We start from the raw sequence: 27,603 nt of genomic DNA, 5'->3' as shown, positions 1-27,603 counted from the left end.
TATACTCCAACACTATCTTAGCTCTAATATACTCACAACACTATCTTAGCTCTTATATACTCACAACACTATTTTAGCTCTAATATACTCACAACACTATCTTAGCTGTAATATACTCACAACACTATCCTAGCTCTAAAATACTCACAACACTATCTTAGCTCTTATATACTCACAACACTATTTTAGCTCTAATATACTCACAACACTATCTTAGCTGTAATATACTCACAACACTATCCTAGCTCTAAAATACTCACAACACTATCTTAGCTCTTATATACTCACAACACTATTTTAGCTCTAATATACTCACAACGCTATCTTAGCTGTAATATACTCACAACACTATCTTAGCTCTAATATACTCACAACACTATCTTAGTAGCTCTAATATACTCACAACACTATCTTAGCTGTAATATACTCACAACACTATCTTAGCTGTAATATACTCACAACACTATCCTAGCTCTAAAATACTCACAACACTATCCTAGCTCTAATATACTCACAACACTATCTTAGCTCTAATATACTCACAACACTATAGTAGCTCTAATATACTCCAACACTATCTTAGCTCTAATATACTCACAACACTATCTTAGCTCTTATATACTCACAACACTATTTTAGCTCTAATATACTCACAACACTATCTTAGCTGTAATATACTCACAACACTATCTTAGCTCTAATATACTCACAACACTATTTTAGCTCTAATATACTCACAACACTATCTTAGCTCTTATATACTCACAACACTATTTTAGCTCTAATATACTCACAACACTATCTTAGCTCTTATATACTCACAACACTATTTTAGCTCTAATATACTCACAACACTATCTTAGCTGTAATATACTCACAACACTATCTTAGCTCTAATATACTCACAACACCATCTTAGCTCTAATATACTCACGACACTATCTTAGCTCTAAAATACTCACAACACTATCTTAGCTCTAATATACTCACAACACTATCTTAGCTCTTATATACTCACAACACTATCTTAGCTCTTATATACCCACAACACTATCTTACCTCTTATATACCCACAACACTATAGTAGCTCTAATATACTCACAACACTATCTTAGCTCTAAAATACTCACAACACTATCCTAGCTTTAATATACTCACAGCACTATCTTAGCTCTAATATACTCACAACACTATCTTAGCTCTAAAATACTCACAACACTATCTTAGCTCTTATATACTCACAACACTATCTTAGCTCTTATATACCCACAACACTATCTTAGCTCTTATATACCCACAACACTATCTTAGCTCTAATATACTCACAACACTATCTTAGCTCTAAAATACTCACAACACTATCTTAGCTCTTATATACTCACAACACTATCTTAGCTCTAATATACTCACAACACTATCTTAGCTCTTATATACCCACAACACTATAGTAGCTCTAATACGATGCTAATAAGGCCTTATTATTAGACTGAATTAAGCAGCTTTACGGCAATAATGCTCATCATGTTACTGCAAAAAGCAAGGGCTATTTCCTAGCAAAAGTGTAAAACATAATGTTTGGACCCAGGCTCTGTTTGTGATTACTGGACAATTATGACCACTGATCCATTTGTGACTGTGTTTGTTTTAGGAAACCGGTTCTGGGTGTTCAAGGACACTACTTTGCAGCCCACCTACCCTCAGGACATCTCTCTGTTTGGGAGTGGGATGCCCACCCAGAGTATAGAGACTGCTGTGTGGTGGGAGGACGTAGCCAAGACATATTTCTTCAAGGGAGACAGGTCTGTTTGACCTTTTCATTTATCCATTACAATACATTGATTTTATCCATAGTGAAGTTAAAGTGTAACTGATTCTAGAATTATCAATCTATCTGTTACGTTACATTGGTTTTATCCGTAGTGAAGGTAGAGTGTAGCTGATTCTAGAATTTTCCATTTGTCTATTAAATTGGTTAGATTGTGAATTATAGGTTATACATGATACTGTATTAGTTTTGTCAATGACAATGATCACTGGCGTATCACTCACCCCCGCAGCCCTGGCAATGTGGGGGGCCCACGAGCTCTGGGGTCCCCCTGGAGGTTGGGCCCCCTCCCCAGATAGCATAGGAACACGTCATAAGCCATAGCAAAATGTTTAGAATTACAGGAAATTAGCTTTAAAATTGAAAAAATTATCATCTCAAAATGTTATCTATGAGATTAGCTATGAAACTTCAATTTTTTCTCTAAACTGTGGTACACCACTGACTGTGAAAAAAGGCTAGCTGATATAAAGTTCACTGTGAGATGCTATAATTAGTACATGATTTACTGTACACTAATGTGACTCAAACATTTGGTGGATCTGTCATGATAGATGAAATCATGCGAGGTCCTAACCCTGTTGTGAGAGCAGATAAAATGCTTTGTCATCATTCTGCAGCAAACTGTTGCATATCACTGTTATGATGTTTTGTAAAACATGACTTCATCCCTCTGGGTTTGACAGAATTCCATTATCTTGATCCTAAACAGTTGTGTGTATGTGTAGTAGATCATGAGATTATAATGTTGGTGCATGTGACTATGTGTGTTTGTGTGTGTGTGCGTGCGTGTGTGTAGTCTTTCTGGATATTGACCGCAGTGTTTCTTTCCTACCTGGCATTAGATATTGGAGATACAATGAAGACATGAGAAACATGGACCCTGGTTACCCCAAACCCATCACAGTGTGGAAGGGCATCCCTGACTCTCCTCAGGGAGCTTTTGTGGACAAGGCCAACGGTAGGCCATCCGTTCCTCCCTCTATACCCCTCAAACTCAACTCCAGACCTCTAAGCCAGTTCCATAGCGTTTTTTCATTGTTCCTCTCTAATCAGGGTCTAATTTAGACCTGGCACACCAGGTGGGTGAAATTAATTATGAGGTAGAACAGAAAAGCAGCAGACTCTGGACCTCGTAGGGTAAGAGCTGAATACCCCTGCTCTATATCATCCTCCATTTCTGCATCACATCTCTTTATAATGACTAAAATAGGCCTCTTTTCTCTTTATATAGTCTACTTATGCCTTGCTTCTCAGTACAGAAAGTAAAGATTGGGTTATAAAATTAGCAAACCAAAGTTAAGGAGAAACTATTAGCTTGTATTAATGTTTAAATGTTGAGTTTTTTTCCTCCTCCTGTGAACAGGATTCACCTACTTCTACAAGGGGAAGGAGTATTGGAAGTTCAACAACCAGCGGTTGCGTGTGGAGCCGGGCTACCCCCGCTCAATCCTGAGGGACTTCATGGGCTGTGACGGCCTACCAGCTGACGCCGACTGGGACTGGAGCCCTCCGGAGGTGGAGGAGCGCCACTACGACAGCAGCAGTGGTGACGTGGACATCATCATCAAGCTGGACAGCACGGGGGGCACAGAGAAGGCTGTGGCTATCGCCATACCCTGTATCCTGGCGCTGTGCATGATGGTCCTGCTCTACACCGTGTTCCAGTTCAGGAGGAAGAGCACGCAGAGACACATACTGTACTGCAAGCGCTCCATGCAGGAGTGGGTCTGATCTAAACCAGAGAGGGGACTGGAACTGTAGAGGTGTATGGAACTCCCACTAGGCACTGTAGGGAAGAGTTATCAAACTCCTATTGTTCTGTAGTTGTTGAACTAAGCCCTTCTGTGGATGGACAGTATATACAGTACAGTAGAGGAGTCCTCCTAACATGGTCAAAACTGTGCTTTGCCCTCTTTGTGACATGCAAGGTGGAGTGATGCTAGCCCTCTTCATTCAACACTATGAGGGACTGTGGCTGCCAATTCCAACTGAGAGGCATTTGCTTTGACTCGACTATCTTTGGGTACACTCAGTAGTTATTGGAGAAAGAGGAAAGTTGTGTGGGACCTATGTTTATCTCTGTCTCTGCACGCCCCTAACAAGCCCTTACTAACTACAGTACAGTGGACCATTTAGTAATAGGCTACTACTTTTTATTTTCGTGTCCTAGTAAAGTTCAAGTTGCCCAGATTCTGTGCTTTTTGATTGAATTATCTTTAAAAGATTAGTACTTGTGAGGTGGACTGTCTCATACCCAAACCAAATATGACCTTTGACCTATCTTCCTTTCCCAGAAAGGATTATGACTCTGGATTCTTTGTTGGGATGTTTAATTCTAATCCATGGATCATTATGACATTACATCACACTCACGTTTCCTTTGACCATGTCTTTTCCATATCTGCCTGTGACCATCTGTCTGGTCTGGTCTGGTGTGGTCTGGTTTGGTCTGGTCTGGTCTGGTCTGGTGTGCTCTGGTCTGCTGTGCTCTGGTCTGGTCTGGTTTGGTCTGGTCTGGTGTGCTCTGCTCTGGTCTGGTGTGCTCTGGTCTGGTCTGGTGTGCTCTGGTCTGGTGTGCTCTGGTCTGCTCTGGTCTGCTCTGCTCTCTGTCAAGTTTCACGTTTTATTTGTCACATGCACAAGTACAGTGAAATGCATATATTGCAAGCCCTACCCAACAGTGCAGTATTTAAAGCAAAATAGTATAACTAATAAAAAATACAATTTTTTTTTTTTGAGAGAGAAATAAGAAATAAGAGAGGAAGCTATATACAGGGTAAGTGCCAGTACCAAATTGACAATGTCTGTGGTCTAAGTGAAGCAGCAGCAGTTAAACAATTTAGGGGCACACAAATACATTTAAGAGCACACAAATATATTTAGGAGCACACGAAGACATTTAGGAGCACACAAAGACATTTAGGAGCACAATCAAAAATATTTGAGGTAACAAGCCGTTTTCTTTTTAGTAATGGTGCAAGCATGATGGTCATGAATCTGGTCTCAGTGTGTTCTCCATGGCACTCAGGGCCTGTGGTACAGTGAAGTAATCATTGCAACAATTATCATCTGGGTGATTTGTTTCTAGGCGCACTGGTGCTCCTCAATTAAAATTCCAGGTCGCACAGCCAAATATTTAGGCGCATATGCGAGTAAAATGGTCGCACTGTAGAGCTCTGTTATGTCACGTTCCTCTCGACGTGTGAAAAATGACTCAGTATGTGAGATTCCCGGTGAATGTGAAAACATATATTAGCATTTTTAGGGATTTGAGTTTGCCACGTTTGTGGTAAAACATTTTTTTTACTTAAAAAGGATATGGTCTCTTATGAAATCAGGATATTGAACTCTATATCAACAGCTATATCAATAATATATCTTAACCCTTCAAAATCATTATCAAACCATAAGACTAATGTGTAATAACATGTTATAACTATCTTATAACAGCCTCAGTTCATTTCTCATTGTTCTTCTCCATGGATCATTTAAAAGGGTCATAACGCATTGCTATTCATGAACTAAAGTACTGATGGTAATTGTAGTTTTGTATTTGATTTACATGGCAGAGACATCATTTTTTTCTAAACCATGTTAAATGTTCTGCTCCCCAGACCTCTCCTCGTTTGCAGGCCATTAAATATTATGTTCACATTGGCAGAGACGTTCTAAAGAGATATCTTTACTTTCTTCAAACATGCAGTTTCTGTTGGTTATGCATTCTCATATGATTTAAGCTGGAAGAAGAAAGCTTTCCATGTTCTACATGTCTTAATGGTAAGTGTGCTTGTGGTGAGGGTCTGAAAGACAGGTTTGAAAGCATGGCAGGGTTGGGGTCAAGTCCATGTCAATTCCTGAAGTATGCTGAAATTTCAATTCCAATTTTCCTCAATGAGAATTTGGAATTCAGTGTACTTCCTGAATGGACTGAATGAAATAGAACTAGAACCCGACTCTGAAGCAGAGCCAGTCAGGCCAGTTCAGCCAGTACTGCATTTATTGGTGTATTTATTCCTCTGTGCTCATCAGCACCTTAATCTCGTTGCATTGTTCTGAGGGCAAGATAACGTCTGTCAATAAAATTGATTTTAAAAAGCAGTGCAGTGTTTGGTCGTCCTCGTGCTTGTTTTTTTTGTTGGTTGTTTTTGGCATTGTACAGTACAGTCACATCATTCTTGTAAATGTTATTTTCATTTTAAGTGTTTAAATCTAAGAAAATTATATTTCTAAGTTATCATACAATAAAATACAGTATTAGTAGTATCAACAGGAATTATGATTTAATAAAATACAATGAAAGCAGAGAGCTTTGAAAGCAGAGAGCTCAAAAGAGAACATTTGAAAAAGGCAAAACCAAAAGGATGAATACGATGTTAATTAAAAGACTTTGCCTTTGAAGCCTGTTTGGTTGCACACAGAATTCCATAAGTGTGTACAAAGGATCAGCATCAATGCCAAAACAAGCCAAACACTATCATTTTATAGTCAAATAAACTGAGATCTTCTCCACTAAGGACAAAAGGAAATGTTATAAAAATCAGGAGCATTAAATGTTCAAACTGCCTGGCATGGTTGCCAGCTTCGTCTGTCGGTCTGGAAGTTGATAAGTGGTATCTTCACCAGCCTCTTGAGTGCCTCTCTTCTGCTTTGACACATGCTGTTAAGCCATTAGGGATCATTTGGAGTGCCATTAATGGAAGTGGGTAGAGGCCATTACACAGCATTCGATACAAGAAATGTGACTTTTGAGAGTGAGAGAGAGAGTAGTGAAAGGTGCACTCTGGCTGTGGAGGGAGGTGGAGGGACTGTCATAGTAAGTCTATGGTGACCTTTACCAGACGGCCCTATGGCTTTACCCAAATGCAAAATTCTAGGAAAATGTAAACAGACACACACGTACAGGTGCACATACACACAAACACAAACACACAAACACAGCACAGACCCATATATGAATACCCATCTGTTTTGTCCTTGACAGTTAATGAGATTGAACAAACCAAAAAACTAAAAGCACACTGTGAAAGCAACGTGATATGTGATGGGATGGTTACAGCAAAACCATATGCTAATGAAGTTAAAGTCAAAGATGGTGAACATAAGGTTTGAGATATGTCTTGTCCAGGGGTGTTACTGCAGTAAAGCAGCAGGCCCTATATCTCTGATTAACAGTGACAGGTAGCAGATGAATCAGGCTCGGGTAATTTGACATGCATCACAGAATAGAGGCATATAAGAGGATAATATCATCCTCACAGAACCAATTATTAATGGCTGTACTGCACGGGACACATTACTAATGTCACAGCCGTTTCGTCCCTTGACCGAACACCATATAATATAGTGAATGATAAATAATGTATGGAAATGATCATACCAGGCCCAACAGAGTGCAGACTCCTCAAATGGCGTGTCATCCAATTTGTGAATGATGATGAATGAATGGAGAATATCCATGACCACTTTAGAGAGGTGGATCAGTAAAGTAAACTAGACCATGGTAATAGATTTCATAGCAGTTACACACCACCTACACACAGTCTTCTGTGATCTGACAACCCCTCCTTTACAGAATGACACTGAGGCCTCTATGGTGTATGTCTTAGGCTGTGTTTAGACAGGCAGCCCAATTCTGATCTTTTTTCTACTAATTGGTACTTTGGCCAATCAGATCAGCTCTGAAATAGATCTGATGTGAAAAGATGTGATGTGATTGGTCAAAAGACTTGGGCTGCCTGTCTAAACGCTGCCTTAGCTGCAGTGAGTTGAGGTAGGGTTGCAAAATTCCGTGAACTTGGAGGATTCCAGGAATCGGGAGGGAATAAGCAGGAAAACCGGAATCCTCCAACCAAGATTTCTGGAAAAACAGGGAAATTATTGAAAGTTCCCTGAATTTTGCAACCCTAGTAGAGGCGGGTGGACCAGTAGGAGTGTCTGTAGGGATCTACAGCTATCTAAGGGCCATCAGAGAATCATTCAGGATGAAACTGTCTGATATTTCAATAAAAATTATGTGGTTTTATATATTTTATTAAACAAGGTTATAGCATAATATAGGTTCATAAAGCTTTCCTGAAAATGTAATTAAAAGCTTTAATCATGGTGTAGCTTTGAGGAAAAATACTTAACCTACCTTAATCATCAAGGATAGATAACACAATAAATCTTGAAAGCTTATTTCCATTGTGGTCTTATTTCCATTTGGGGTGGGGGGTGGGGGGGGGGTGGGGGGGGTGGTAGTGGTAACAAACAATGTTTGTTTCACAAATTGAGCTAATTGTACAGTTACATAGAAAACAACACTGGAAAGGTACATCACCCTTGTCTCATGTACCCTTAATATATACAACAATCAATCCCAAATATATAAAAGACAATCACAATATAACACACAATAGGCACCAAAAGTCAGCCCATATGCTAAACTGTGCATTTTCTTCTCATCCACGTACTGTAGTCTTACAGCTCAGTTTTGAGACATGCTACTGTTGTTTAGTCATTTTTTCAGTGAGAACTTGAAACCGACCATGAACTTCAAGTTCTTTGGAAGACTATTCCAAAGAATGGCAGCTGAGTACAAAAAGGTTTCTTTCCCTGTACCACTCTTAAAAAGAATGACAGTTGAGTACAAAAAGGTTTCTTTCCCCATACCACTCTTAAAAAGAATGGCAGTTGAGTACAAAAGGTTTCTTTCCCCATACCACTCTTAAAAAGAATAGCAGCTGAGTACAAAAAGGTTTCTTTCCCCATACCACTCTTAAAAAGAATGGCAGCTGAGTACAAAAAGGTTTCTTTCCCCATACCACTCTTAAAAAGAATAGCAGCTGAGTACAAAAAAGGTTTCTTTCCCCATACCACTCTTAAAAAGAATGGCAGCTGAGTACAAAAAGGTTTCTTTCCCCATACCACTCTTAAAAAGAATGGCAGCTGAGTACAAAAAGGTTTCTTTCCCCATACCACTCTTAAATCTGAAAGGAACAACGTCTGTTTCACTCCTTCTAGTGGAATACTTACAGTTGTCTCTGACCAAGGTAAAGTAGTTACATAGGTAGCCTACTTGGGGACCATGAAATACAAGACACAATTTAATCTGAGAGACTCTCTTTTGAGATTTCATAGTGGGAATGGTCAAGTTGAGTAATAAATTATAATTTTTTGAAATCATTGATAAGTAGAAATATACAGTACATTATATTCACATGGTTTGCTCACATGGAGCTGTGAGGGGAACGGCACCTCCGTACCTTCAGGCTCTGATCAGGCCCTACACCCAAACAAGGGCACTGCGTTCATCCACCTCTGGCCTGCTCGCCTCCCTACCTCTGAGGAAGTACAGTTCCCGCTCAGCCCAGTCAAAACTGTTCGCTGCTCTGGCACCCCAATGGTGGAACAAACTCCCTCACGACGCCAGGTCAGCGGAGTCAATCACCACCTTCCGGAGACACCTGAAACCCCACCTCTTTAAGGAATACCTAGGATAGGATAAAGTAATCCTTCTAACCCCCCCCCCCCCCCCCTTAAAAGAGTTAGATGCACTATTGTAAAGTGGTTGTTCCACTGGATATCATAAGGTGAATGCACCAATTTGTAAGTCGCTCTGGATAAGAGCGTCTGCTAAATGACTTAAATGTAAATGTAATGGTTTGCAACATATATATACATATATATATTTAGTCTTTCACAGCATGGCTCTGCGATACTATCGTATGAAAATACTGGGCTAGGAAAATTCTGGGATGATGCACCATTTTTTGATTCACATTGAAAATGTCTGATTTACCGACAACCGGCAGCCCATAGTCATCTGGATAGAGGACATGGAGGTAATCTGGAGACGTGGTTGGCTGTTATCTTTACTGGAGAGGCTGATGTCAGAAAGACTAGTGTTTATTCAATTACTTGTAATGCTATACTGTTTTAAATTGTTTCAATGTAAGTTGTGGAATTGTGAGCTAGGATTCCGGAGGATATATTAAAGGTCCCGTGCAGTCAAAACATGCTTTCCCTGTGTTTTATATACACTGAGTGTACACAACTGCTCTTTTCATGATAGAGACTGATCAGGTGAATCCAGGTGAAAGCTATGATCCCTTATTGATGTCACGTTAAAACCACTTCAATCAGTGTAGATGAAGGAGACAGGTTAAAGAAGGAATTTTAAGCCTTGAGACAATTGAGACATGGATTGTGTATGTGTGCCATTCAGAGGGTGAATAAGCAAGACAAAAGATTGAAAAGCCTTTGAACAGGGTATGGTAGTAGATGCCAGGCGCACCATTTTATGTCAAGAATTGCAACGCTGCTGGATTTTTCAAGCTCAACTGTTTCCCATGTGTATCAAGAATGGTCCACCACCCAAAGGACATCCAGCCAACTTGACACAACTGTGGGAAGCATTGGAGTAAACATGAGCCAGCATCCCTGTGGAACGCTTTCGACACCTTGTAGTCCATGCCCCAATGAATTGAGGCTGTTCTGTGTGCAAAAGGGTGTGCAACTCAATATTAGGAAGGTGTTCCTAATGTTTTGTACACTCAGTGTATACTGTAGATCGATATACAATTGCTGCAGTAATGTGACTATATTTATTAGGCATGTTATGTTTTCAATCTACTTACTGTACTGTTAGTTTTTTATTAATTTCCCAAAAGCATCATCATCCTCATCTTAGTTATTAACATCATTCCAAATTACTCAAGATGCTACTATGACAGAGACAGACATACAATGAACTGTTAGTTGAATGGAATCAGAGATCAGGGAGACTTTATCAGACCACATTGCAGAATGCATGGATGGATGCAGCAGTTGATATCACAGCAGATGATAGGAGTAAAGTTTTCACATACATGATGGAGTTGGTTTGGCATCCTCTTCAGTAGTTGCTGTTTTCTGGCTTTTTGGGAAGCCTGTCTGTGTGTGCCAAAGCAGTGCAAACCCAGGCTTTATAGAGGATGTTTCCAAAACTTCTTCAACACCATAGGCTTGTCATGTGTAACAGAAAATAGATACTCGCAACATGGATTTGTAAGACAATGGCATGCATGATGTCTTGGTATTGGGAAGGTTTTGCTTGATCTTTCCCAGTTTTGTTAAAGATCTTTTACTCCAGATGGCCTAGGCCTATAATGAAGGGAGCAACACAGCATGAATTAGTCCGACCAGGAGCCAGGGTGTGACTTCCTGATTTTGGGACAGCCTGGCTTCTTGGTTTTGGGACAGTTTAGGTATTCACCCATCATGCATTATTCTCATTCGTTTGCATTTGTTTTGTTGCTAATTTTTACGTATCTAAAAATGTTTATGTGCACAACCTACTCGATACATCAAAGGGGGTAACTTAAAGCAATAGTATAAGAGTTGTATGGAATAAAGTTGAGACTGATTGGTCATTAGACCAATGCCTGACTGTGTCATGAGCTGATGGGTTTATGATGACTTGTTGTAAGAATGACTTATGACAATAATAAAGTCACATACTTTTGTTGGAACTGCAGCCTGACCCCATCCTTGAGGCTATGGTGCTGCTGTGTAAATACTGACTCCATCCTTGAGGCTATGGTGCTGCTGTGTAAATACTGACTCCATCCTTGAGGCTATGGTGCTGCTGTGTAAATACTGACTCCATCCTTGAGCCTATGTTGCTGCTGTGTAAATGCTGACCCCATCCTTGAGGCTATGTTGCTGCTGTGTAACTGCTGACCCCATCCTTGAGGCTATGGTGCTGCTGTGTAAATGCTGACCCCATCCTTGAGGCTATGTTGCTGCTGTGTAAATGCTGACCCCATCCTTGAGGCTATGTTGCTGCTGTGTAAATGCTGACTCCATCCTTGAGGCTATGTTGCTGCTGTGTAAATGCTGACCCCATCATTGAGGCTATGTTGCTGCTGTGTAAATGCTGACTCCATCCTTGAGCCTATGTTGCTGCTGTGTAAATACTGACTCCATCCTTGAGCCTATGTTGCTGCTGTGTAAATGCTGACCCCATCTGTGAGGCTATGTTGCTGCTGTGTAAATACTGACTCCATCCTTGAGCCTATGTTGCTGCTGTGTAAATACTGACTCCATCCTTGAGCCTATGGTGCTGCTGTGTAAATGCTGACCCCATCCTTGAGCCTATGTTGCTGCTGTGTAAATGCTGACCCCATCCTTGAGGCTATGTTGCTGCTGTGTAAATGCTGACCCCATCCTTGAGGCTATGTTGCTGCTGTGTAAATGCTGACTCCATCCTTGATTCTATGTTGCTGCTGTGTAAATGCTGACCCCATCCTTGATTCTATGTTGCTGCTGTGTAAATGATGTCTTCGTTATTATTCTACAATGTAGAAAATAGTACAAATAAAGAAAAACCCTCAAATGAGTAGGTTTCCAAACCTTTGACTGGTACTGTACATTGTAATATTGTGGTATTATACATTTTGAATTGTAGATATGTGGTGGTGTGACAGTGTTATATGATGTACTGTTTTATCTTTTGTTTTATGTGTTATATAAGTGTCTTAATGTGTTAGGACCCCAGGAAGAGTAGCTGATGCCTTGGCAGGAACTAATGGGGGATCTTTAATAAATACAAATACAAATACTTAACAGGATGACCACCTGTTCCAGTGGACCTATAATACATTTAAACACATAAATATGTTAAGAGATGTATTTTGTGGTTTTCAGTGGTAATATTTATCCACTGATCAGCGACTGCAGCACTATTCATTGACCAGAGCACGTCTATTGATTAGCATGATGGTCCTGGGAAAAATATGCTTAAACCTCTTAGATGGGTCACGGGAATGGTCCCGTATCACGTGGGGATGGTCCCCTATCACATGGGGATGGTCCCGTATCACGTGGGGATGGTCCCCTATCACATGGGGATGGTCCCCTATCACATGGGAATGGTCCCGTATCACGTGGGGATGGTCCCCTATCACATGGGGATGGTCCCCTATCACATGGGAATGGTCCCGTATCACGTGGGGATGGTCCCCTATCACATGGGGATGGTCCCGTATCACATGGGGATGGTCCCCTATCATGTGGGGATGGTCCCCTATCACATGGGAATGGTCCCGTTTCACATGGGGATGGTCCCCTATCACGTGGGGATGGTCCCCTATCACATGGGGATGGTCCCGTATCACATGGGGATGGTCCCCTATCACATGGGGATGGTCCCCTATCACATGGGGATGGTATGGGGATGGTCCCCTATCACATGGGGATGGTCCCCTATTACATGGGGATGGTCCCATATCACATGGGGATGGTCCCGTATCACATGGGGATGGTCCCCTATTACATGGGGATGGTCCCATATCACATGGGGATGGTAGGTAACTAGTTAAATAAAGGTTCAATTCAAATTAAAATAAATGAACAGCTGATGTACTAATCTGGGAAAAGGATATGGAGAAGAGGGGGGAGTGATGGATAGGGTAATCATAGTGATATTCACATTTAGCCGTTTTTTACTCATTTTGTGCATTTTTCTCTCCTGTCTGTGATCATCCTTGCAGTCTATTCATTGACTTGTGGATCATTGAATAGTCCGTTTGCATGCAGCTCTCCCTTTCCACCCCCAGAGGGCCCTAGAATCTAATAGTTAACCCAGAGGCCGTTCAGCAGGATGTTTTGTTACATATGTACAACAAACATGCCTCTGACATGTAGAATAAAGAATAACACCGGCTCTAGTCATGAGTTTCTATCTGCTACATTCCAAAATGTTTTCGTACAGAAAATGGCACAGTATCCTCACTTCTAGCATGACAGGAGAGCTTTTAAAACGTAATAAACAATAGTATGTAGTAAATTAATTTACTCATCTATAAATGCAGGATATCATCTAAATGCTAAAGTTTTGATGTCTTTTATACATATTTTTGTACCTCTTTTTGTCTGAAAACCAAGAACTCATGGGTTGCAACACCAGCCTACCCCAACTCGCAATAATAAAAAAATGGCAATGAACAATGACTTGTATCAAAGCACAACAAAACTATGAATCCAATCATCTCCAACTCTCGACTCTCTGTCCCACTGAGATTCATCCTAAACAAATGGGTTGTCTCTACAGAGGTCTCTGTGGATATCAGGCCTTGCTTCAGTCATCTCTCTTTGTCATAATCCCCCATGCCTCTGTATGAGTGTGTGTGTGTAGCAGAGCAGAGTTAGGGTGACTGATGACAGTGACAGGACAGAGCTTCACTAACGAGGGACCCTGGAGCGAGGAGCACGTTGGGGCATGTGTAAAGCCGCTGTAACACTGTGCATAGGGCAGGGGACCTCTAGTTTTAGTTTTCAGTAATCTTTAGGGCGTTGAGTTTTTTCTGATCATGCGATCTGAGCTGAAAAACCTCAGAGGCCAAGTTATAGACAATAACCAGGGTAAAACTTTTATTTTTATTGTACATCAGAAAAATTACTCATCATAGCCTCTCTCTCTCTCTCTCGCTGTCCCTTCTGCCACGTGACACTGTTGATAGGTCATGATCTTGCATAGCCTACAGATGGAGAACAGCAGTAGTCGGTCATTTGGTCAACCATTGGCATTTCTCAAAAACCAAACGCTGGAGAACATAATTGTAACAGATATGGCAAAAGCGTGTTCAGAGAGAGCACAGAAGTTGGCCCTAACTCCAATTGTTGCTTATGTCAGACTCTCTGCAATGATCTCACATGCTGTATGAGTGCACATCCACTGGGCTGGTCACTGAGTGACAGTTGGAGAATGATAAACTGTGGTTACCTAATCCATCTGTCTTTCAAGCTGTTCAAGAAATGGGCTATGTAAAAAATAAAAAGGGGGATAGAGAGAGGAAATGTTGGCAGTCTTGAGAAAAATAGAGACCAATCAGGAGTGTGAAAACATGCTCAATTTGCAATCAATCCTTTAGAGATAGATACGGGCGTTTCTTTCTCTCATCCCATACATACAGCTGTTAAAGGCAAGGAGGTCAATTAGATTCCTGGCACAATTTGCAGTGAGTTAATAACTTATCTAGTGCTCCTCCTGAGGGTATAATGAACATAATGGAGAAGAAGTCTTGTCACATATGATCAAATGAAAGTAGCCTACTCTCAGGATGGGGTCGTGGTGGACTCTGGAAAGAGAAGCGTGCTAAGCAACTCAATTTATGACTGAGACCAGATCTTTTCTGAGGCTCATATCAAGATTACACCTTTAAAAAAAAGAAAAACATTTGTTGGTATTAATACTCGGTTCTTTAAACCCATGGTACAATAGGCTATTATTGTCAGGTACAGTGTTATGTTAATGACTTCATAAGTAATGTCATTATGATGATAAATTGCATCACATGATATGGTTATAATATATTCTGGTAGTAACCTATTATACTTTGTGTCAGTCGTATTCTCACTATAGTACAGAGCATTCGGGAAGTGTTCATGCCCCTTCACATTTTCCACATTTTGTTATTTTACAGCCTTATTCTAAAATTGATTAAATTGTTTTTCCCCCTCATCAATCTACACACAATACCCCATAATTTAATTTATTTATAAAAATGTAAAAACTGAAATATCACATTTGCATAAGTATTCAGACCCTTTACTCAGTACCTTGTTGAACAACCTTTGGCAGCGATTAGAGTGTCAAATCTTATTGGGTATCACACTACAAGCTTGGCACACCTGTATTTGGGGAGTTTCTCCCATTCTTCTCTGCAGATCCTCTCAAACCCTGTCAGGTTGGATGAGGAGCGTTGCTGCAAAGCTATTTTCAGGTCTCTCCAGAGATGTTCGATCTGGTTCAAGTCCGGGCTCTGGCCGGGCCACTCAAGGAAATTCAGAGACTTGTCCCGAAGCCACGCCTGCTTTGACTTGGCTGTGTACATAGGATCGTTGTCCTGTTGGAAGGTGAACCTTTGCCCCAGTCTGAGGTCCTGAGCGCTCTGGAGCAGGTTTTCATCAAGGATCTCTCTGTACTTTGCTCCGTTCATCTTTTCCTCGATCTTGACTAGTCTCCCAGTCCCTGCTGCTGAAAAACCCATACAGCAGTTAGTCGAGAAACTTTACCACAGATAGTCTAAAACACTTTCAGCAGGTAATCTAGAACCCATACAGCAGATGGTCTAGAGCCAATACAGAAAATAGTCTAGAATCCATACAACAGGTAGTCTAGAACCTTTCCAGTAGGTAATCTAAAACCAATATAGCAGGCAGTTTTCTAGAACCCATACAGCAGGTAGTCTAGAACCCATACAGCAGGTAGTCTAGAACCCATACAGCAGGTCGTCTAGAACCCATACAGCAGGTAGTCTAGAACCCATACAGCAGGTAGTCTAGAACCAATACAGCAGGCACTTTTCTACAACCCATATAGCAGGTAGTCTAGAAACCTTACAGAGGGTAGTCTAAAACCTGTTATAGCAGGTAGTCTAAAACCTGTTATAGCAGGTAGTCTAGAACCTGTTATAGCAGGTCATCTAAAACCTGTTATAGCAGGTAGTCTAGAACCTGTTATAGCAGGTAATCTAAAACCTGTTATAGCAGGTAGTCTAGAACCTGTTATAGCAGGTAATCTAAAACCTGTTATAGCAGGTAGTCTAAAACCTTTACAGCAGGTAATCCAAAACCTGTTATAGCAGGTAGTCTATAATCTTTACAGCAGATAATCTAAAACCTGTTATAGCAGGTAGTCTAAAACCTTTACAGCAGGTAATCTAAAACCTGTTATAGCAGGTAGTCTATAATCTTTACAGCAGATAATCTAAAACCTGTTATAGCAGGTAGTCTAGAACCTGTTATAGCAGGTAATCTAAAACCTTTACATCAGGTAGTCTAAAACCTGTTATAGCAGGTAGTCTAAAACCTGTTATAGCAGGTAGTCTATAATCTTTACAGCAGGTAATCTAAAACCTGTTATAGCAGGTAGTCTAGAACTTGTTATAGCAGGTAATCTAAAACCTGTTATAGCAGGTAGTCTATAATCTTTACAGCAGGTAATCTAAAACCTGTTATAGCAGGTACTCTAGAACCTGTTATAGCAGGTAGTCTATAATCTTTACAGCAGGTAATCTAAAACCTGTTATAGCAGGTAGTCTATAATCTTTACAGCAGGTAATCTAAAACCTGTTATAGCAGGTACTCTAGAACCTGTTATAGCAGGTAGTCTATAATCTTTACAGCAGGTAGTCTAAAACCTGTTATAGCAGGTAGTCTAGAATCTTTACAGCAGGTAATCTAAAACCTGTTATAGCAGGTAGTCTATAATCTTTACAGCAGGTAATCTAAAACCTGTTATAGCAGGTAGTCTATAATCTTTACAGCAGGTAATCTAAAACCTGTTATAGCAGGTAGTCTAGAACCTGTTATAGCAGGTAATCTAAAACCTGTTATAGCAGGTAATCTAAAACCTGTTATAGCAGGTAGTCTAGAACCTGTTATAGCAGGTAATCTAAAACCTTTACAGCAGGTAGTCTAAAACCTGTTATAGCAGGTAGTCTAAAACCTGTTATAGCAGGTAGTCTATAATCTTTACAGCAGGTAATCTAAAACCTGTTATAGCAGGTAGTATAGAACCTGTTATAGCAGGTAATCTAAAACCTGTTATAGCAGGTAGTCTAGAACCTGTTATAGCAGGTAGTCTATAATCTTTACAGCAGGTAATCTAAAACCTGTTATAGCAGGTAGTCTATAATCTTTACAGCAGGTAATCTAAAACCTGTTATAGCAGGTAGTCTATAATCTTTACAGCAGGTAGTCTAAAACCTGTTATAGCAGGTAGTCTAGAACCTGTTATAGCAGGTCATCTAAAACCTGTTATAGCAGGTAGTCTAGAACCTGTTATAGCAGGTAGTCTAGAACCTGTTATAGCAGGTAGTCTAAAACCTGTTATAGCAGGTAATCTAAAACCTGTTATAGCAGGTAGTCTAGAACCTGTTATAGCAGGTAATCTAGAATCTTTACAGCAGGTAGTCTAGAACCTGTTATAGCAGGTAGTCTAAAACCTGTTATAGCAGGTAATCTAAAACCTGTTATAGCAGGTAGTCTAGAACCTGTTATAGCAGGTAGTCTAGAACCTGTTATAGCAGGTAGTCTAAAACCTGTTATAGCAGGTAATCTAAAACCTGTTATAGCAGGTAGTCTAGAACCTGTTATAGCAGGTAATCTAGAATCTTTACAGCAGGTAGTCTAGAACCTGTTATAGCAGGTAGTCTATAATCTTTACAGCAGGTAATCTAAAACCTGTTATAGCAGGTAGTCTAGAACCTGTTATAGCAGGTAATCTAAAACCTGTTATAGCAGGTAATCTAAAACCTGTTATAGCAGGTAGTCTAGAACCTGTTATAGCAGGTAATCTAAAACCTTTACAGCAGGTAGTCTAAAACCTGTTATAGCAGGTAGTCTAAAACCTGTTATAGCAGGTAGTCTATAATCTTTACAGCAGGTAATCTAAAACCTGTTATAGCAGGTAGTATAGAACCTGTTATAGCAGGTAATCTAAAACCTGTTATAGCAGGTAGTCTAGAACCTGTTATAGCAGGTAGTCTATAATCTTTACAGCAGGTAATCTAAAACCTGTTATAGCAGGTAGTCTATAATCTTTACAGCAGGTAATCTAAAACCTGTTATAGCAGGTAGTCTATAATCTTTACAGCAGGTAGTCTAAAACCTGTTATAGCAGGTAGTCTAGAACCTGTTATAGCAGGTCATCTAAAACCTGTTATAGCAGGTAGTCTAGAACCTGTTATAGCAGGTAGTCTAGAACCTGTTATAGCAGGTAGTCTAAAACCTGTTATAGCAGGTAATCTAAAACCTGTTATAGCAGGTAGTCTAGAACCTGTTATAGCAGGTAATCTAGAATCTTTACAGCAGGTAGTCTAGAACCTGTTATAGCAGGTAGTCTAAAACCTGTTATAGCAGGTAATCTAAAACCTGTTATAGCAGGTAGTCTAGAACCTGTTATAGCAGGTAGTCTAGAACCTGTTATAGCAGGTAGTCTAAAACCTGTTATAGCAGGTAATCTAAAACCTGTTATAGCAGGTAGTCTAGAACCTGTTATAGCAGGTAATCTAGAATCTTTACAGCAGGTAGTCTAGAACCTGTTATAGCAGGTAGTCTAAAACCTGTTATAGCAGGTAATCTAAAACCTGTTATAGCAGGTAGTCTAGAACCTGTTATAGCAGGTAATCTAGAATCTTTACAGCAGGTAGTCTAGAACCTGTTATAGCAGGTAGTCTAAAACCTGTTATAGCAGGTAGTCTAGAACCTGTTATAGCAGGTAGTCTAAAAGCTGTTATAGCAGGTAGTCTAGAACCTGTTATAGCAGGTAATCTAGAATCTTTACAGCAGGTAGTCTAGAACCTGTTATAGCAGGTAGTCTAGAACCTGTTATAGCAGGTAGTCTAGAATCTTTACAGCAGGTAATCTAAAACCCTTACAGCAGGTAGTCTAGAACCAATACAGTTGGCAGTTTTCTAGAACTATTACACAGGTAGTCTATAATCCACACAGCAGGCAGTCTAGAACCTGTTAAATCTCTGTGACAATGGACAATAAAGTATTCTTCTTCATCATCTTCTTCTTTAGCCATGAGAACCTGCTTCTGTTGCAGGAGACCAGTGCTGTGCGGGAAGCGTTTCGTGAGTACCTGTAACGGCTGTCGTCCTCCTCTTCTGACGAGGAGAAGCGAGAAGGATCGGAGGACCAATATGCATCGTGGTAAGTGTCCATAATGTTAATTTAAAGACATAAACTGAACACTACAAAAATACAAAACAATAAACGTGAAACGAACGAAACCGAAACAGTACCGTGTGGCAACAAACACTCACACGGAAACAAACACCCACAAACCAAAAGTGAAACCCAGGCTACCTAAGTATGATTCTCAATCAGGGACAACGATTGACAGCTGCCTCTGATTGAGAACCATACCAGGCCGAATTCAAAACCCCAACATAGGAAAAACACACATAGACTGCCCACCCCAACTCACGCCCTGACCATACTAAATAAAGACAAAACAAAGGAAATAAAGGTCAGAACGTGACAGTACCAAAAGGCAGGAGGGTGACCCATCAGAGAAAACACTACCCAGAGGATTGCCAGGGACCTGCTCTTCCTTAAACAGCTGTCCAAGGTACAGGTGTACACATCATAGAAGGGGAAGGGTACTATGTGGATGCCACCCACTCTGAGGACACCAGGAAGATGACAGTGAAGAAGGTGGGGAAGGTTTATGGTGTAGTATAGTTTGTGTCTGATGTGTACTGGCCTATTTGTAGAAGACGGTGTCTCAGTAAGACGCTTCCAATTGGCTTTGGTCAGCTGTCTCCCACCTGAAGGAGTTATGGACAGTTTGTGTCCATTGTCTAATAGTTAGTTAGACTGCTGTGAGGATGGCAATCCCCCCAGGAGATAATAGATAGAAGGGGGATGCAAAACTTGATGAGGCTAGTAATGCACAGTGTCGTGCAACGCAACATGCACTGCAGAAGACAGAGGAGGACTGTTAGTTTGGTCAGGTTTAAGTAGGGTGGCAGTGGTGATTAAGTAGAGTGAGGACAGGTGTGAAGGCAGATCAGCAATGTGTTGCAACTAATGCTGTTGAGGAGCTGTGTTCACGGCAACTAGTTAAAGTGTTGCAAAAGTATTGTAAACTGATTGGCAGTTAGTAACAGCTGGTGCTTGTTAAGTTAGTAGGGAGCTGCATTCAAGGAAACTACAGTAGTTAAAATATTGCATTCAAGTCTGGTCCTCTCTCCTGAATTTTTGTTAATTCTTATCACCATCAAAAACAAACAAGATTACCATCACAATAAACTTAAACGGGAGGCAGTCATATAACATAATTGGCTTAACAGCCAATGTGTATTACTTAACATTACTATTAAAATAGTACTCACTAATAGAAATGGGTCATTGCTTACAAGTTGCTAGCTACTGTATCCTATAAAGCCATCACTGAAAACCACATATTTAATCTAACTTCTGTGGTTTGGTCACTTCCTGTTCTTCAACAAACTCTAACTGGACTGAAGGCGACAAAGTTTTGAAAAAATTACAACTTTGCACAAGGGGGTGTTACGAGTCCACTGTGTTGTGGACGACCCCATTGAAATGATTGACATCCGGCGCAATGTAATGGAGTGCCTATAGTTAATGTGAATGAGGCATAACACCTGATGTCTCTGTCCAGCTCACAGACATCATCGTCAGCGAGGTGCTCCAGGGGGTGGACGGGACCGAGATCAGCTGCAGCTGGCCAATCATGGACAGTGAGAAGAAGTTGCTGCAGGCCACTGCACACGCTCATATCGAGCTGGGCTGCCCAGTCATCCTCCACCTGGGACGGAACCCTGGCGCATCACTGAGATAGTCTGCCTCCTGCAGGAGGCTGGAGAAGACATCAGCAAGACCGTCATGCCACACCTGGACAGGTGAGGGTTCTCAGGACCCAGACTGGACTGGATATGGAGGGGGTGACAGGACTTATGATATGGCTATGGCTAAGAGTTTTTCCTGGTCTGGAAAAACGATGGGCCCTACATGGGTTTATAATATAGTATAAACTATTCTACTTATAAATCAAGCTTCTATATACCTGTTATGTTTAGCAAGGTAATAATGCTTATTGTGGAGTATTTTCATCTGGTGAAGACAACGGTACAGTAGCTTCTGTGATGCGGGACTGTAAATTATTTGGAACAACCTGTTTGGAACAGAGATGCTGAACTATGCCTATAACCTGGAGTACAACCTGTCAGGACCCGGTGCGAGAAACAGTCACTAATAATTGGCAGAACCCAGAAGATGAGGCAGACACAGCAGTACTAGAGATGGTGGTTTAATAAAAAATAGATATCTTCCAAAATACAAAAGAAAATCCACAAAGTGGTAAAAACAGCAAGGGAAAAAACAAACCTCAAAAGACCAATCCAAAAATACACGAGAACAAAACCAGAGAACCTCTGGAAAATCCAACAAGAGAAAAATGTTCACAAAGGCTGGGGCTGGGTGCTAACATACAAACACTGAGCAAGGAACTAAGGAACACACAGGGTTTAAATACTAACAAGGGAATGACTTACAGGTGCAAACAATAATTAGGGCAAGAAAAACAAAAGGTACAAAAAAGGTGCAAGGGGGACATCTAGTGAACAAAACCAAACAGTCCTGGCCAAAACCTGACACAACCTGTTTGGAACAGAGATGCTGAACTATGCCTATAACCTGGAGTACAACCTGTTTGGAACAGAGATGCTGAACTATGCCTATAACCTGGAGTACAACCTGTTTGGAACAGAGATGCTGAACTATGCCTATAACCTGGAGTACAACCTGTTTGGAACAGAGATGCTGAACTATGCCTATAACCTGGAGTACAACCTGTTTGGAACAGAGATGCTGAATTATGCCTATAACCTGGAGTACAACCTGTTTGGAACAGAGATGCTGAACTATGCCTATAACCTGGAGTACAACCTGTTTGGAACAGAGATGCTGAACTATGCCTATAACCTGGAGTACAACCTGTTTGGAACAGAGATGCTGAACTATGCCTATAACCTGGAGTACAACCTGTTTGGAACAGAGATGCTGAACTATGCCTATAACCTGGAGGTGGACATGCCCAGTGACAGCCAGAGAGTCAAACTGTGAGAACTCTTTATGTTGCTACCAAACTACCTACAGATTTAGGATCTTTATTTAACCCTGTTTCCAACAGCATGAACATAATCCTGCAGGAACAGGAAATGTGAATTATTGTGTGAATTATAATTTATGGACATTTTTGTAGGGGTTGATACATGTTTAGTTAGGACAAATCAATTTTAAGTTGAAATTACAAACTTTAGAAGCCTTTTAAAATCTCAAATACACTACAGGTTTGCATTTCCTGCAACTAAAGGGTGATCAAATGAAGATCCTACATCCTGCACTAGAAAACCAACAGCCTAACAAGGTCTATGTGGTTGTCTCTATCTACTTCACGATACTTTACAAAATGTAAACAGCAAAATAACACCCATGTATCTGTTTCGTTGTGTGTGAGTGTGCGTGAGTGCAAGTGTGGACCTCCCTCTCTCCAGTGTGGCGTTCCTGGTCCAGGAAGGTTATGAGGACAACATTGTCATCGCCCATGACATCCACACCAAGAACCGTCTCACCAAGTACGGAGGCCAGGACTACTCACACATCCTGAAGAACATTGTGGCCAAGATGCTGAGCAGAGTGATCAACCAGATCCAGGTGGACAAGGCCCTCATAGAAAACTCTAAACGCTGGCTCACATTCAAATGAAGGATCATAATCAGATCACCCAGACAGAGGAAGGCTGCTCCGTAGGCCTTTCTCTTTTGTATCAGCTATTGAACCCAGTAAAAAATGCTTTTAAACATTTGTTATTACTTGCAAATCACCAAACATAATTGACGTCAAGAAGTTGACACTTTTTATTCTTGCTACTTCGCTGTGATGTACTGAATTGAAATGTATTATGGAGAAGTAAACATGGGGATTTCTTTTTATTGTTGAACATTCTGACAGCTGAGTGAGGAAATTATTCAATTTATTTCACATAAGAGCTATGACTGAATCAAAGCTTCAATTAATGTTTGTAATTAATCATTAATACTGTAAGCAAAAAACAAAACCATCCTGCTTGGCAGAGTGATCCTCAATACTATAGCCTTAGTCGCACAAAAAGACTAATTTCCATCCAAAATTCTCCGTTTGAAAAGAAATGGAAGACTAAATGTAAATGCGGCGGCAACACAGAAGCCCAATATAATTTAACAAGACAAAGCCAAGATTTCTGTCCAATCAAACTCAAGGACATGGTCTGCACATGATGCTTTACTTGTAAGTATTGTGCTGATTAGTTTTATTGAAAGCAGTAACTGCTCTGTCAGTAGTAATGACATTTCACAAACAGTCTTTGTGATAAGTAGTAGCATTAAAAAATATGTATTTCCCATTTGATATTTTTGTATTGCTAATAGAGACTAGGGTACCAAAAGGGCACTGACAGAGCTAACTCTTTCAAAGTGTTCTTAATCAGTATACTGGGCATTCAAAGCTTGTTAGATGAGTTGTTGCGGTGTCACATGGTGGGGTGGCTATAGGAGGGAGCTGGTTGGCCGGTAGGTCATCCTGAAGGACATGGTCTCTCCTTCTGGGAACAGGTGGCATCACAGAGTGACTTCACCACATGAGCAATGACATCACAGCAGACAATACATAACCATTATGTCACTTCAGGACAGTGTGTGATAGGATTAAAAAGTTAGGAAGTGCTGGTACCGTAGGAAAGTCTCCTGTGTTCTGATACATCACCAAATGGAACATTCAGAGGAAAAATGTGACCAAGGAATATTTTCTACTATTTTCAATGCTCTGTTTAAATTAGAATTTACTTTTTGATTTGTTGTTTTTTGTAGAACATGAATACTGTGCAGAAATCATTAAAATAGTTAGATTTATTTTCTCTGATGGCATGTTTTTCTTCCAGATAATGTAGCTATTTCCATATCAAATACTGGCTGTAGGCCTAATCAATCTTAGTCAAGCACTGAGCACTTAATTCATTCTCCAGGAAAATGTTGAATTGGACAGAAGGCATTTATATACATTATGATCATGATAGCTATTTTACACTCATGCAGTAGTCTGATAAAACACTAGTAATTGTCAGAACAACACTGCAGTAAGTAACCCAAGGTAAAGTAAGAAGATGCAGACAGAAACACACCAATCATTACTTCCTGCAGTACACTTTTAATCACCTCTATGCGTTGCCTATGTTTTCCTATTCCATAGACTCTAACATGAACTGAGATGCGTTACAAGACCAATTCAAACATTAATTAATTGACCCAATGGCAAAAGCAATGAAGCATGAACACCATTCCTGTTTAACCTGTTGTACATAATATGGGCTTATACACATGCAACTTTGACTCATCTCCTTCCATGTTTCCACGTGTTCAAGTTCATCACTGGGCATTGCATAATTTGGGGTTTTACGCACGAAAGGAAAGGTCTATTTAAGCGTGTTAATGTTCACTTCTGCGTCAAAATCCCCCAGTCTCTCTGTAACCACATGTCTTCTTAACGACAGCGGTGTAACCAATCCAAAAGAGAGAATAATAGCAGATGAAGGTGCAGTGAACAGCCTAATGTAGAATATATGGTGTTCTGTTAATCGGCGTAGACAATGAAGCCGGAGAAGGTGCTGTACTTGTTGTTGTTGCCCCCGTGCGCCTTGCCCCCGTCCAGCTTGATGTAGATCTCATCGCCGGGCTCGAGATGTAGGACAACACTGTTGCTGGCATAATCGTAGTTCTGGTCGGCGTCTTGGGCGATAGCGCTCGCTCGCACCTGGAGAGCATTGTTATTAGTCACCAATCTTTCTGATACCATGTTTTATTTATGTTCCGTTAACACAACAATCAATGTAGTATCATTTGGTCATGTTAGTGAACTGGAGTTTCAGTAATGAAAGGGGCGCAGAGCTGGAACTTCAACACCACTGACAGCGACGCTTTGATGAAAGCGGGGTACTTGCGTAAAACGCAGTTTATCTGTGCGTAAATTGTAGCCTAAGCTGTTTTATGTTTTGATTCCTAATCAACAGTTACACATTATAGATGAGAAAGAAGTGTTATGTTTCAGTGTAATTTGATTGAACAAGTCAGTATATGGCTCACCTGGTTGTTCTTACAAAGATCAGCCCACATACTGGTGCCATCCCCGCCTCGCATCAGCACATGGTAAACGAAGAAGTAGATGCCCGGTATCGAGCAGGTGAATTTCCCCGTCGTGGGGTCGTAGTGGTTGCCAAGGTTGGTGACTACGTCGTCAAATTTCAGAACTTCGTAGCCCTCGTGCTGTTTTTTCAGCCCGGCGTAGAAAGCTATCTTTGGAACCATGTTGTATGTGGCTGCGCTTATGGCACCTGTGGCTCCGTTAGCTCCGGGCGTTCCGGGTAGTCCTGGCGGACCGGGCTCTCCTCTCTCCCCAGGCGGGCCGGCAGGTCCGGGTGGTCCTGGCTCGCCATGAGGACCCCTAGGGCCAATTCTTCCTGTGCGTCCGGGCTCCCCTTTCGGACCTTGGATTAAGGTTGGTAGAGACTGGACCAAGCGGCTGTCTCTGATGGTATTGGCTTTGTCTGTGGCCGTGGACTTGGTCCCGTGGGGATCACACACCATCTGACAGGATCCGAGCATTTCGTACCGCGCGGATATTCCGGCGGAGTTGACCAGCACCGGAATCAGGATAACCAACACTAGCACCATGACTACTCCACAAACACCTGTCGCGATCATCCGCGTCCTACCGGCCAACCTCCGAAGTGGACGGTCTTCCAGTCTGCTTCTGGACGAAATCTTGCCGGATGAGAGGGATTCTTGTTGCCGGTGCACTTTAACGATCAGAAAATAAGAAAATAATGAATAAATGTGTGTGCGTAATCTATACAAGGCAGGCTGTTGAAATGTTGTCCCGCGTCCTTGTCTTGAAATGGTATTGATAAATTCAACTTTTACGCCCCACAAAGTCCATTCTTTTTTCTCCTTTCCGCACTGGTATGGCTCAATAACATCACATTGGAGCCTTTCATGTGTATTAAACTAACACTCGCAATAGTTTATAGATTTAGCATACACTTTCTACCTACGCTTTACGCCAATTGGGATAAAGCATACACATACAAGTTCACCTGCCACCATGCTACGATGTCTTCGAGATGGTCACAGTGATTACCTTTTCGTGAATGTTTGGAGAGGGGAGGGGAGTAGGCTAGCTCTGATATCAGATGGATGTTAAGGGAAAGGTACTCGGGGGGGGGGGGGGGGGGTTTGCAGTCTCATTTTTGAATGTCCACTAACGGAGTTGTTTGTAGAATGGCCTTTCTGGATGGCCACAGAGGACATCGGCTGTACGCTTGGTACCTGGTCACACCTCAGCTCCCCCTCTGTCCAATTAATCATTCCGGAGGAAATCAATAAAGTCAAAGAGACAGAGGGCATTTGGTGGGGGGTGGGTGTATGACCCCATATACATTGAAAGATGAAATGACGGGATACCTCGGAATGATAACGCAATCAACTGAGAGACATTTCATTTATTGAGGTTCAGATGTCAGATTCAGTCTTAGGGTGAGAGGTTGTCCTATCTCACCGTGGTAATTAAAGATCCCATGGCATGGATGTGAGATAACTTTAGAACCACAGAAGGTGTGTCGGAGTGTTGTGTGACTGATGAAGAGCTAATTGGTGCAGTCGGGGAGGGATGACGATAGGATGTTGCCATGGGTTACCATGGGTGGTGTGGCTGCGGAGAGGCAGAGGAAAGACATATTTTGGGAAGAACGGCATTGCAACAACAATGCAATAGGGTGATATTGATAAGGTAAAACGGTACTGATAGAAGTTGTTTGTTTCTTCACTGTAGTTGTGTACATTACAGCAGACTTGGGCAGAAAATAGTTGTATTTTGTATTTTATTTGAAAATAACAACTTTTCGAATACTCAAGGTAGTCGATTTTATATAACATTTTAACTAAAAGGCAACTATTTTCTTTGATTTTCCAATACAGGTCTCTTAACATTTTAACGATTTTGGATACCTCTCAGAAAACCAAATAATAAAAAAATATTTACTTGATGGCTGCCAAATATTTAATGAAGAACCAAAAACGTCAACAGTTAGTTGAATTAATCTAAATACTGTATATTATCACAAGCACATGGTTTAGAAGGCTCTTAGATATTAATCTTAACATAGCCTTTAGCCTAGAATGAAA

At 41.0% G+C, this 27,603-nt stretch overlaps 2 protein-coding genes and 1 pseudogene across 5 annotated transcripts in view; 2 read left to right on the top strand and 1 right to left on the bottom strand.

Annotated features, from left to right (window-relative positions):
- Positions 1 to 5,926, top strand: part of mmp16b (matrix metallopeptidase 16b (membrane-inserted)) — a 42,519-nt gene extending 36,593 nt beyond the window's left edge. For all 4 annotated transcript variants that reach the window (XM_071361496.1, XM_071361494.1, XM_071361495.1 and 1 more), the window contains 3 exons: positions 1,649 to 1,799; positions 2,671 to 2,786; positions 3,192 to 5,926. In XM_071361496.1, coding sequence (XP_071217597.1) covers positions 1,649 to 1,799; positions 2,671 to 2,786; positions 3,192 to 3,559 — 635 coding nt within the window. In that variant the 3' untranslated portion in view covers positions 3,560 to 5,926. The remainder of the gene's footprint in view (positions 1 to 1,648; positions 1,800 to 2,670; positions 2,787 to 3,191) is intronic.
- Positions 5,927 to 19,340: 13,414 nt separating this feature from the next.
- On the top strand, positions 19,341 to 23,098 carry LOC139551241 (N-acetyltaurine hydrolase-like; annotated as a pseudogene).
- Positions 23,099 to 23,235: 137 nt separating this feature from the next.
- On the bottom strand, positions 23,236 to 26,586 carry LOC139550539 (complement C1q-like protein 3). Its single transcript, XM_071361487.1, has 2 exons — positions 25,507 to 26,586; positions 23,236 to 25,177 (listed from the first exon to the last, which is right to left on the bottom strand). The coding sequence occupies exons 1-2, from the start codon at positions 26,122 to 26,124 to the stop codon at positions 24,998 to 25,000; spliced, it is 798 nt and encodes a 265-aa protein (XP_071217588.1). The 5' UTR covers positions 26,125 to 26,586; the 3' UTR covers positions 23,236 to 24,997.
- Positions 26,587 to 27,603: the final 1,017 nt, after the last annotated feature.

The sequence above is a fragment of the Salvelinus alpinus genome, chromosome 23, assembly GCF_045679555.1.
Source record: "Salvelinus alpinus chromosome 23, SLU_Salpinus.1, whole genome shotgun sequence".
Taxonomy (NCBI): Eukaryota; Metazoa; Chordata; class Actinopteri; order Salmoniformes; family Salmonidae; genus Salvelinus; species Salvelinus alpinus.
This window is presented reverse-complemented; position numbering and strand designations above follow the sequence as displayed.

Bases quoted from the DNA above. Each gene is read 5' to 3' on its own strand.
- LOC139550539 (XM_071361487.1), bottom strand. From the start codon at position 26,124: ATGATCGCGACAGGTGTTTGTGGAGTAGTCATGGTGCTAGTGTTGGTT. The intron at 25,178-25,506 runs GTGAGCCATATA...AATGCTCTCCAG, and splicing joins ATCTTTGTAAGAACAACCAG to GTGCGAGCGAGCGCTATCGC.